This window comes from Chiloscyllium plagiosum, unplaced genomic scaffold (genome assembly GCF_037043375.1).
Source record: "Chiloscyllium plagiosum isolate Xiang-an unplaced genomic scaffold, Cpla_swu_hap1 HiC_scaffold_5, whole genome shotgun sequence".
Classification (NCBI taxonomy): Eukaryota; Metazoa; Chordata; class Chondrichthyes; order Orectolobiformes; family Hemiscylliidae; genus Chiloscyllium; species Chiloscyllium plagiosum.
Window position 1 is genome coordinate 44,928,836 of NW_028270143.1, and position 13,090 is coordinate 44,941,925.

At 42.6% G+C, this 13,090-nt stretch overlaps 1 protein-coding gene across 1 annotated transcript in view; it reads left to right on the top strand.

Moving 5' to 3' along the window:
• LOC122550244 (uncharacterized) overlaps positions 1–13,090 on the top strand; it is a 265,713-nt gene that overhangs the window by 204,547 nt on the left and 48,076 nt on the right. The window contains exons 24-27 of the mRNA XM_087987130.1: positions 2,865–2,933; positions 3,415–3,483; positions 5,478–5,546; positions 10,378–10,446. Coding sequence (XP_087843256.1) covers positions 2,865–2,933; positions 3,415–3,483; positions 5,478–5,546; positions 10,378–10,446 — 276 coding nt within the window. The remainder of the gene's footprint in view (positions 1–2,864; positions 2,934–3,414; positions 3,484–5,477; positions 5,547–10,377; positions 10,447–13,090) is intronic.

Sequence of the window (13,090 nt, forward strand, 5' to 3'; positions counted from 1 at the left end):
AGAACTGGCCACTCCCCTTTCATTATACAAGTGTATTTTTTAAAATGGAAAGCCTTATGCCTGAGGCTGTAACTGTTAGCTTTAATCAAACTGGCCCCAATATCCTTCAAACCTAGACTTTTTGGAAATGCTGCTTTTCTGACCTCTCTGGAAAAAAAAGCCAAGGACACCATAACCTTGTTAAAGGAGCAGCATTGTCACAGATTACACAGGGAAAGTCAATGTTGGAGCCCTGAGGGTTGAAGGTAACAAAGTGATGAGTGTAGATGGTAGAGGAAGGGTAAATGGTGATGAAGAGCTGTTGAAGAGTAACTGGGACTATTCCACTATTGTGGGAAATCTTGAGGATCAAAGGAATGTGGTCAAGGATTAAAGTCGAGGATGATGAAAGGAACATGAAAAGTGGTTGAGGGTGGGTGCCGGGCGATGGTTCCAGTTCCTGTAACACTGTGCAGGAACACTGTTCCTGTCCGCAGACAAAGTTACGTCAACAAGAAAAGATGTATGCTGTGAACCCCAAAGATGGAGTTGACCAGAGCGGAGATCAACTGTTTCTAATGTTAAGTTCAGGCCTCATGGCAGAAGAGAAGGCCTCTCGCTTTCATTCTTTCAAACAGGACTGTAGGTCTGGAGTGGGGCATTATTGTGGAATATTCTTTTTCCACATTCAGATATTTGGCACTCTTGAATGGGGTGGCAACACTGCCAGGGATCAACAGATGCAGTGTGGATGACAGCAGCTGTTGAAATGAAAATATATACATGTCAGACGGTGAGACTGATGCTGCCAGGAACAAATGCCCATTGGAGTACACATTACAAACAGTACCCAATGCTGCAATGCCGTGAGATGATGGCAGCATTGTCAACTTCCTCTCCACCCCACATAATTCACTGCATTCCTTGTACATGAACCATGAATGATTGACCAGCCACACTGTGATCACAAGTAGCCAATTATTCCACCTGAGAGTGGAAATGCTGTGAACTTCCAATCCCACCAGTGACAGACTGACTATTCCGAAAAGTTCCACCTTGATAATCAACTCCCCAGGCTTACTATCAGGCAGCCTTCAGAGTCAGCAACATGTACCACCTTCATTTACTTTAAATTAAAGACACTTTACCAAAAGAAAACAATCTAAGAAGCAACACAATTGTAACAGTCAAAAGAGACAGAAGGCAATGAAAAAGGTTGAAAGTAAAAGAAAAAAAAATCAGAAGGAAAACAGGAATACAAGTCCCTTTCTTCCTGGAATGATGAGGAGGTGCCAGTGTTGGACTGGAGTGGACAAAGTTAAAAATCACATGACACTAGGTTATTGTCCAACAAATTTATTTGGAAGTACAAGCTTTTGTAACAAGTGGAGTAGGATCATAGCACACAGAATTTATAGCAAAAGGTCATAGTGTCATACACTGATGCGATATATTGAACAAAGCTAGATTACTGTTAAGTCTTTCATCTTTTTGAATGGGCTGCAGGTTTTGATTCATTAATATGTAAATCCCAGAACTTCTTTCAAGTCACATTCCAGAGATAACTTAAGGTTTTATAAAACAAAAGGTGACATCTCAGCTCATTAAAAGTGTGAGGCTGGAGTCTGTATATATGCCAATCTTCAGTCAGATTGTTTCTATTTCCAAAGGAACTTATAAAATGTCTCATGGACTATAAAAAATATTGACTGCCTGCAGATTGTGTGCTTTTTGAACAAAATAGAATGTATCTGCAAATACAGTTCTGCAAATGCAAATTCACCCCATAGACTTAGATGTATGTGTGCAAGTATGTGAGGGAGAGAGAGAGAGAGAGAGTTTGTGTGTGTCTGTGTGTATCTGTGTGTCTGTGTGTGTCTGTGTGTGGAGAGGGTGACTGTATGAGAGAGAGGGAGAGGGAGACTGTGTGTGTGTGTGTCTGCGCACTTGCGCACGTGTGACACAGTGTGTTCATGAGTGTAATGGAGTATATGCCTGTGAGAGGGTATGCGTATGGGTGTGAGTGTGGGGGATTTACATATTAATCAATCGAAACCTGCAACCCACTCTAAAAGATTAAAGACTTAACAGCAATCTAGGTTTGTTCAATATATTGCATCAATGTATGACACTATGATCTTTTGCTATAAATTCTATGTCTTATGATCCTACTCCACTAGCTACCTGACAAAGGAGCAGTGCTCCAAAAGCTTGTACTGTTCTTCCAAATAAACCTGTTGGACTATAATCTGGTGTTGGACTATTTTTAACACCTTCCTAGAATGTTACTAATTTTAGAGAAGAACCAATAGCATGTGTGATAGTAATTCAGCTATCCTAGCTGGAGACAGCTGGAGCTAACATCAGAAACTTTAAGGAAATATTTTTTAAAGAAAAGAAGAGTCAAAGTTCTTTCCATCATAAGCTATATTTTTATTCCTGAAGATAGAGATTCTAAAAGCAAAATTAAAGCTCTGATAACTCATGAACATCCTCCAGCAGTTGATACATTCAGACTAATGAACATATGTTATCAGACTGCTGGAATCCAACTGCAGAGTGGAACATATTTTTGTAGCTTGGAAAGCAAACGAAGTATTATTATTCCTCAGTCTCAAAATAGACAATGTTACTCGAGAAAATACACTTGTCAACTATCAGATACTAATATAATTGTCAAGAAGTGGGCATGGAGTTGTATCCTCTGTTATCTATTAGTAATGCTGCAATTATATTTGGATCATAAATAATCTTCAATGTGTTCTCTGATTTCTTGTTAGAATTGCCATTTAGAGACCTGTTTAACAATTTGGTTTCTATAGCAGTCCCATATAATAGCCAGAGAATGATATATTTATTAAAATATTTTAATTTTTCTATTTTAGGGTGTGCAAGGACTGCCAGGCCCACGTGGTGACCCAGGGGAAGATGGCAAAGGACTTCCTGGATCAAAGGTGAATCTATATTGATGTCTATCAATTTGAGAGATGAACATTTAGTCTCTTGCTGTTTCCTCCTCATGTCAACAGTTGAACCCTTTCATAGTGAAGGTAAGACAGAATGTACTGAGGTTTGGATAGCATCCATCACCTCCAAGCTAACAGACTGTAACCACTACTCCTATTGTCTTCAGTGGAGTAGGAGAGATTGGTAGAAACATTCCCATGTACCTTCTTGTTGCCCTCCCTCCTTTAATGTATGACTTTTAATGTGCTTTGTTGTATTTATGGGTGGTTTTGAGATTGCAGTACCCAGGTCAAAGAAGATCATCCTTTATTTTCAAAACACTGCATGCCTTTTGAGAAATTTTGTTTAGCTGATCCAAGGAAATTGGGTAAGATTTGTAAACACTGATTTCCTTACTTGTCTTTCTCATGCACACTATTACTAGTTCTTTACATGACGTCATTAACTTGAGTTTGATATATCTTTCAGGGTGATGTTGGCCCTCCAGGGCCATCAGGGCCAATTGGTGTTCCAGGATTAGGATATACTGGTGCAAAGGTTAGTACTAATAGTCAGGCGGTTATGAAATGCTTGATTGAGAAGATAATTTTCAAGTGGTTTTACCAGGAGAGAGGAGGGTAGACTTTTTAGGGAGAGTATTCCAAACAGTAGAACCGAGGCAAGCTCCACACCAAATCTTGCAGCAAATCACAAGAGGCCAGAGATAGAGGATCAAGGGTTGTGATGATAGGGATGGACCTGCCCTTGAAAGACAAGATCAAAAACTTCAAATTTAAGATATTAGATGAAAGTGAGACAATGGGGGTCAATGGACAAAGTGTATTAACAAGCTGGATTTAATTCAAGGTAAATACTGGCAGCTGAAATTTGACCAACTTGGAAGTCAGGTGGCAAATCAGAGGTCATCAAGAAGGACTTAAAATAAATTGACTGTAAAGATGACAAAACCCCCGGATAAAGATTTCGGTGAAAACAATGTTTAAATATTTTAAGAACGAAATTAGAATCTGTTGGGTAATGCTTTGGGTGACATCTGCAATTTGGTGCAAATTACTTTCAAAATTAGATTCCCATCCTGATTTTATGGTTCAGTTTTCCATTTAAATTCATTTGCATGGTCACAGATTGAAAATGATTCTTGAAGCAGCACAATTGTATTGCATATCTGCATACATTTCATCAATGCGAATTGACTACAAAATGATTGGTGAATAATGGACATGGTCTTTAAAGTACGAACTTCTAAAACTTTGTTGGCTATAACACGATTGCATCGCCAACACTTTGCATGCTATTTTTATTGTACGAGTTTTGTATAGCACAGGGTTGCACAAGAACACAACCATCACGTTATGGAAGAACTACCTGTACTTGATCTGTGTAGAGATTTTAATTCATTCATGGGATGGGCTGGGCCAACATTTATTGCACTTCCACATTGAGCCTTGTGAAAGTAGGGGGGTGAGCTGCTTTCTTGAACTGCAGCAGTTTATTTGGTGTATGTAGACCCACAATTCTGTTAGGGAGGGAGTTTCAGGACTTCTGACTCATAGATACTGAAGGAACAGAGGTATGTTTCCAAGTCAGGATGATAAGTGGCTTAGAGGGAAACTTTCCTCTGGTGGTGTTCCCATATATGTCCTTCTAGACGGTAGTGGTCTTAGGTTTGCAAGGTGCTGTATGAGAAGCCTTAGTGAATTTCTCCAGTGTGTCTTGTAGATATTACACACTGCTGCAACTGAGCATCGATGCTAGAGAGAATGGATATTTGTGAATGTGGTGCCAATCAACTGGGATGCTTCATCCTGGATTCCTGAATCTTGCTGGAGTTATACTCATTTAGACAAGTGGAGAATATTCCATCACAGTCCTGATTTGTACCATATAGATGATGGACAGGCTTGGGGAATCAGGAGATGAGTTAATCGCAGCAGGATTCCTAGCCTCTGACTTACTCTTGTAGTCACAGTACTTATATGGTGAGACCAGTTCAGTTTCTAGTCAATGGTAGCCCCTAGGATGTTCATAGTATAGGATTCAGTGATAGTAATGCCATTCAACATCAAGGGGTGATAGTTGGAGTCTCTCTTTTTGGAGAAGGTCATTGTTGGGCACTTGTGGAGCATGGCTATCACTTGTCACTTGTCAGCCCAGAATTTAATATATATGGAGAACTGAAATTGTGTGCAATGCTGTTTTAATGTCAGTAGTACCATTTTGGTGAAAATTAGTCATGGTGATTAATACAAACTATAGCATGGCCTGTTTTGTGGATGAGTCACTTTTTAGCACAGTATTTTTCAAGTTGCACAAAGATTGATTTGCCATGGGTGCAAATTGTGATCATGTGATCATTTGTGCCACTTTAATTGATAAAAATGAGTAAACTAAATGAGTACCTCTATCGCTAAAATTGCAAGAGCAATGTAACAACCCATGGGTCAAAAATAACGTGTACGTTCACCAGAAAATTTCATTGTAAACCATGGGACAATATTATGTGATTCTACAACTGTTCCTAATTTATGTAGGGTGCTGTTGGGAGAATGGGTTTGCCTGGACCAAAAGGATCCCAAGGAGAGTCCATACAAGGACCAAAGGTAATCAAGCTGAAGCTTACATTCCCAATGGAACCCTCATCAAATCCTGATATATCTCATTGCATATTGCATTAATCATTCAGTCAGATTACGACACAGAGAGGGTAAACCTACATTGCAGTAATGATCTAAAGGGACTACTTTACAATTTCACAAAACAATGGAGGGAACATTGTTTCAAACATCAATTTTGGAGAAATGGCATCGTATATGAGGAGAACGGTAACATTAGTTCAAATCACTTTTATCTTTGAGAATTACTTTAAAGATACACTGGATTCCTTTTATAAGTGCACATATGTAGAACATAGACATAGAACATAGAACAGTACAGCACAGAACAGGCCCTTCAGCCCACGATGTTGTGCCGACCACTGATCCTCATGTATGCACCCTCAAATTTCTGTGACCATATGCATGTCCAGGAGTCTATTAAATGTCCCCAATGACCCTGCCTCCACAACTGCTGCTGGCAATGCATTCCATGCTCTCACTCAACTCTCTGTGTAAAGAACCCGCCTCTGACATCCCCTCTATACTTTCCTCCAATTAGCTTAAAACTATGACCCCTCGTATTAGTCATTTCTGCCCTGGGAAATAGTCTCTGGCTATCGACTCTATCTATGCCTCTCATTACCTTGTATACCTCAATTAGGTCCCCTCTTCTCCTCCTTTTCTCCAATGAAAAAAGTCCGAGCTCAGTCAACCTCTCCTCATAAGATAAGCCCTCCAGTCCAGGCAGCATCCTGGTAAATCTCCTCTGAACCCTCTCCAAAGCATCCACATCTTTCTTATAATAGGGCGACCAGAACTGGACGCAGTATTCCAAGTGCGGTCTAACCAAAGTTTTATAGAGTTGCAACAAGATCTCATGACTCTTAAACTCAATACCCCTGTTAATGAAAGCCAAAACTCCATACGCATTCTTAACAACCCTGTCCACTTGGATGGCCATTTTAAGGGATCTATGTACCTGAACACCAAGATCCATCTGTTCCTCCACACTGCCAAGAATCCTATCCTTAATCCTGTACTCAGCTTTCAAATTCGACCTTCCAAAATGCATCATCTCGCATTTGTCCAGGTTGAACTCCATCTGCCACCTCTCAGCCCATCTCTGCATCCTGTCAATGTCCCTCTGCAGCCTACAACAGCCCTCTATACTGTCAACGATACCTCCAACCTTTGTGTCATCTGCAATCTTGCTGACCCATCCTTCAATCCCCTCATCCAAGTCATCAATAAAAATTACAAACAAAAGAGGCACAAGGACAGAGCCCTGTGGAACACCACTCACCACAGACTTCCAGGCAGAATATTTTTCTTCTACTACCACTTGCTGTCTTCTGTTGGCCAGCCAATTCTGTATCCAGACAGCTAGGTTCCCCTGAATTCCATTCCTCCTGACCTTCTGAATGAGCCTACCATGGGGAACCTTATCAAATGCCTTGCTGAAGTCCATATACACCACATCCACAGCTCAACCCTCATCAATTTTTCTAGTGACATCCTCAAAGAATTCGATAAGGTTTGTGAGGCATGACCTGCCCCTCACAAAGCCGTGTTGACTGCATTTAATCAAGCCATGCTCTTCCAGATGGTCATAAATCCTATTCCTCAGGATCCTTTCTAACACCTTGCAGACAACAGACGTGAGACTTACTGGTCTGTAATTGCTATGGAATTCCCTATTTCCTTTTTTGAAGAGAGGAATTACATTTGCCTCTCTCCAGTCCTCAGGTACGACTCCAGTGGACAGCGAGGATGAAAAGATCTTCGCAAGTGGCGAAGCAATTGCATTTCTCGTTTCCCAAAGCAGCCGAGGACAAATCTGGTCCGGGCCTGGCGACTTGTCAATCTTAATGTTTGACAAAATTTTCAGCACATCAGCTTCCTCTATCTCTATCCATTCCAGCATGCACACCTACTCTTCAAAGGTTTCATTCACTACAAAAGTTCACATCTTTCGTAAAGACAGAAGCAAAAACCTCATTTAGGGCTTCCCCTACCTCCTCAGACTCCACACACAAATTCCCTATGCTATCTCTGATCGGCCCTACCCTTTCTTTGACCATTCTCTTATTCCTCACATAAGTGTAAAATGCCTTTGTGTTCTCCCTAATCCGTTCTGCCAAGCCTTTCTCGTGCCCCCTCCTGGCTCTCCTCAGACCATTTTTAAGCTCCTTCCTCACCTGCCTGTAATCCTGTAGAGCTGAGCTTGACCCTAGCTCTCTCCACCTTATGTAAGCTACCTTTTTCCTTTTGACGAGAAGCTCCACCGCTCTCGTCATCCAAGGTTCCTTTATCTTACCACTTCTTGCCTGTCTCAGAGGGACATATTTATTCATCACTTGCAACAACTGTTTCTTAAGCAGTCTCCACATGTCTATAGTGCCTTTACCATGGAACAATTGCTCCCAATCCACGCTTCCTAACTCATGTCTAATCGCATCATAGTTTCCTCTTCCCCAATTAAATATCCTCCCATTTTGCCTAATCCTCTCCTTCTCCATAGCTATGTAGAATGTGAGGCAGTTGTGGTCACTATCACCAAAATGCTCTCCCACCACAAGATCTAATACCTGCCCCGGCTCGTTTCCGAGCACTAAGTCTAGAATGGCCTCTCCCCGCGTCGGCCTGTCAACGTACTGAGTTAGGAAACCCTCCTGAACACATCTTACAAAAACAGCTCCATTCAAATCTTCTGCTCGAAGGAGGTTCCAATCAATATTGGAAAAGTTAAAGTCCCCCATTACAACAACTACGTCCACACTTTTCCAAAATCTGCCGACCTATGCTTTCTTCCATCTCCCTGCTGCTATTGGGGGGCCTGTAGTAAACCTCTAACGAGGTGACTGCTTCCTTGCTGTTCCTAATTTCCACCCATACTGACTCAGTAGGCAGATCTTCCACGACAATGGAAGCTTCTGTAGCTGTGATAGCCTCTCTGATTAGTAGTGCTACACCCCCTCCTCTTTTTCCCCCCCTCCCTATTCTTTTTAAATGCTCTAAACCCTGGAACATCCAGCAACCATTGCTGCCCCTGAAAAACCCATGTCTCTGTTATGGCCACAACATCATAGCACCAGGTACTGATCCATGCTCTAAGTTCGTCTCTTTTATTCCTGATGCTCCTTTCGTTAAAGCAAACACACTTTAACTGATACCTTGGTTCCTCGCCAGGAAAATCCTTCCCACTAGCTGGTCTACCTCTTGCTATTGCCTCATCTGCATTAACTCTCACCTCCGGTATACAGCTCAAGTTCCCACCCCCCCTGCCATTTAAATCCTCTCGAACTACTCAAGCAAACCTTCCACCCAGGACATTGGTCCCCTTCCAGTTCAGATGCAACCCGTCCTTCTTGTACAGGTCCCATCTTCACCAAAAGGCATCCCAATTATCTACATATCTGAAGCCCTCCCTCCTACACCAGCTGCACAGCCACGTATTAAGCTGTGCCCTCTCCCTGTTCCTCGCCTCGCTATCTCGTGGCACCGGTAGTAAACTAGAGAACACTACTCTATTCGTCCTGCTTTGCAGCTTCCATCCTAACTCCCGGAAATCACTTTTTATATCTTCGATCCTTTTCCTGGCTATATCATTAGTGCCAATATGTAACACGATTTCTGGCTTGTTCGCCCTCCCCTTTTAGAACCTTATACACCCAATCGGAGATGTCCCAGACCCTGGCACCAGGAAGGCAACATACCTTCCGGGAATCTCAATCCTGACCACAAAATCTCCTGTCGATTCCCCTAACTATCGAGTCCTCTACCACGAGTACTTTTCTATTCTGCCCCCTTCCCTTCTTTGCCACAGTGTCAGGCTCAATGCCAGAGAACTGACTGCTATGGCTTTCCTCTGGTAGGTCATCCCCCCAGCAGTATCCAAAACGGTACACTTATTGCTGAGGGGAATGTCCACAGGGGACCTCTGCACTGTCTGACTGTCCCCTTTCCTCCCCCTAACTGTAATCCATTTATCCTTGTCCTGAGCCTTAGGAGTGACCAACTCCTGGTAACTCCTCTCAATTACCCCCTCAGCCTCCCAAATGATCCGTAGTTCATCCAGCTCCAGCTCCAATTCCCTAACACAGTTTTCAAGGGGCTGGAGTTGGGTGCACTTCCCACTGACGTAGCCAACGGAGACGTGTGCCATGTCTCCCACCTGCCACATTCTGTAGGAGGTGCAAGCAACTGCCCTAGCATCCATACCCGACTTATCTGAACACGCACTCAGTACTAAAGTAGAAAGCTTAGTTCAAGTTGCTATACAATCAATAACAAACTTATATTCAATAGAGGAAGTTGAGAATGAACCTTACCTTATTAACTAGGTTAGAGGAGGAGGGCGGGTGGGAGACTCTACAGTTGTAGAGTCTTCCACCCACCCTCCTCCTCTAACCTAGTTAATAAGGTAAGGTTCATTCTCAACTTCCTCTATTGAATATAAGTTTGTTATTGATTGTATAGCAACTTGAACTAAGCTTTCTACTTTAGTTGTAGATTTGGGTTTAGCCGCCTTGCTGATATATATGGTCACTGCCTTCCTTTGCGGCTGCCCCTCTGGTCCCCGTCACTTCCCCCGCTGCTCCCTCTCTTTCTGTGAAAGGGAAAACACTGCTGTCCGCTACCAGTAAGTAATTTTTAAAAAACGGCCTTACCTGAGCTGCAGTCTTCCGGGTTCGTCTTTTCTTCGCTGCTGCTCGCACTCAAAATGTAATGGAAGATAATTTCAGTATCACCGAAGTATCTGTGTTATTGAGAAAAATTGTAGTTAATTTCAACATTGTCAACTTAATCCCTAATCAGGTCATTGTTTTTACTCCAGGGAGCAGTAGGATCTCCAGGTTTGATGGGCCCTAGAGGGCCAGCAGGAGAAGGTATACCAGGACAAAAGGTACAGAAAATTAATATGTCATTATTAGAATGTTTAGTAAATTATCTGAAATATTAGTGTCACATAAATCATACATTGTTTGCCTCTTCAAGATAAAATTTCTATCATAGACAAATAAATCTTAAACTGCCGTGATTCTTGAAATAATTACACTTTGCCTTTTCCTCTGTATCTAATCCCTGCATACTGGAGGATAGGATCAAGACTAAGACAATCAGCCCCTCATGATTACCCTAACCCTAACCCTACCACCACCAAAATTTCCAAACACCAGTTACTGATTCCACATTCATTCCATCATCTCTCTACTGACTAACTCAGAGTGAACCAAACTGTCCACAATTTCATGTCAAGATAAGCTTCCATCTACATATCTCAGATTAATAATTTGGAATGCAGTATCATTGTCAGAATCAGCTCTGCCATGGCACATCTTTTTAAAATTCACTCATGGGATATGGGCATCACTGGCAGGGCTAACGTTTATTGTTTATCCCTTTCAACATCTGCTGTTGGAATCCACATTCAGGCCTTTGTTACTCTTAGACTTCAGTATTCCAATGCACTTCCGCCCAACATCCCATCTGCAATCCTCATTATCCTTGATCTCATCCAAAGCTCTGCTACCCAAGCCTTACTTACACAGTGGTCTTGATCATTAGCTCTAGATCATTGAATAGACTCAAGATTGATCTAGTAAGGAAATTGGGCAGGAAATTTAGCTGAGGATGATCAGCCATGATCTTGTGGAATAATACAGCAGGCTTGAGTAGCTATATGACCTACTCCTACATAATTTTGTTTTTTCCAATATAAGTTTTTTTTTATTTGCTCAAGGGACATAGACATCAGTGGCTGGGCCAGAATTTACTCCCTGTCCCTAGTTGCCCTTGAGAAGATGGTGGTGAATGGCCTTCTTGAATCGATGCAGTCCATATGCTGTAGGACTGGTTCATGGATGAATCCTTGGAAAGACATAAATCCTGAACTCTGAGACGACCAAGTGCTTGACTGACAATGGCCAAAATCCTGGACTAGAATAAAATGAGCCCATTGACTGACCGCAACAATAGACCTTGACTGACTATAAATGTAGAGAAAGTGAGGACTGCAGATGTTGGAGATCAACGTCAAAGAGTGTGGTGCTGGAAAAGCACAGCCGGTCAGGCAGTATCTGAGCAGTAGGAGAATCGACATTTCAGGCATAAACCCTTCATCAGGAGCTTATGCACGAAACATTGATTGTCCTGCTCCTCGGATACTTCCTGACTGGTTGTGCTTTTCCAGCACCACACTCCTTGATTATGAACCCCTTCAGTTCACTAAGGATTGCTCCCCTTTGACCTTCACATCTGGCCATTTGTTTGAAGCATATGCAATGTGTTTGCAGCTTAACCATCTGGAACATGGTGCAGGTGTGATATTGATGTTGCACAATGCCACACAGTGACAAATCCACACCTTGTCATGTTTAGTGCTCCCCACCATCACTAGCTGTCTGCTTCTATTTCTGCACTAGAAAGCAATGTAAGCACTGAGGCCAGCAGCCTACAACGAGAGATGAATCAGCCCTGACCTTAGAAAACAATGTGCCCACTCAGAGGCTGGCAGCCTGTTGGTCAGCACTGAAGTTAATGAGTGAGCAGTAAGAAAGCAAAGTGCAGAGGCTGACAGCCTCTAGGTGAGAGCAAAGAGTGTGAGCACCATGATAGCAAGCTAGGAGGCATATGGTACATGTTCCATCCAGGTGCAAAAGCATCCAGTGTAGATGCGTGAGATGTGAGTGTCCCTGCTGCAAATGACCTTCAGAAACTTGCAAGTTCTTGAGCTCCAAAGTGAAGTATTGAAGAGTGGAACTGCCAGTAGGGAACATTCTGCCCATTATATTGTTAAGTGAGGCTCGCCTTTCAACACTTTTCTCACGATCTATGGAAGCTTCCAAGAAACAATTCTTCAAATTTAAGCTCTCATTTTTGGTTGAATGTTACGATATTTTGACTATGTGTCAATGTTGTTAAGTTTCACAGGGGGGGTTCTCTCCATGAGGCCTAGTGAGATTTCTCACTGTAAACTCACATCATTAGCTACCTACTACATTCCTATAGCACCCCTCTCATCTAGTGCCAGCTGGATTCTACCACTCACCATATAGAAGAATACAGCGCAGTACAGGCCCTTTGGCCCTCGATGTTGCGCCGATCCAAGCCCACCTAACCTATACTAACCCACTATCCTCCATATACCTATCCAATGCCCGCTTAAATGCCCATAAAGAGGGAGAGTCCACCACTGCTACTGGCAGGGCATTCCATGAACTTACGACTCGCTGAGTGAAGAACCTACCCCTAACTTCAGTCCTATATCTACCCCCCCTTAATTTAAAGCTATGCCCCCTTGTAATACCCGACTCCATACGCGGGAAAAGGTTCACACTGTCAACCCTATCTAACCCCCTAATCATCTTGTAATTATGAAGGGGTTCATATCTGAAAGAACATGTCACTGCATGGATATCCCAGAATAGAAACTGTTGTGCAACAGAATAAGCACTGTCAGTCTGAAGCTGCCCTGCACAGTTTGTGACCGTTACCCTGGATGTGGCAGAGAAGCAGAGATTAGTGCCATGCTTTGCAGACAGAGACCT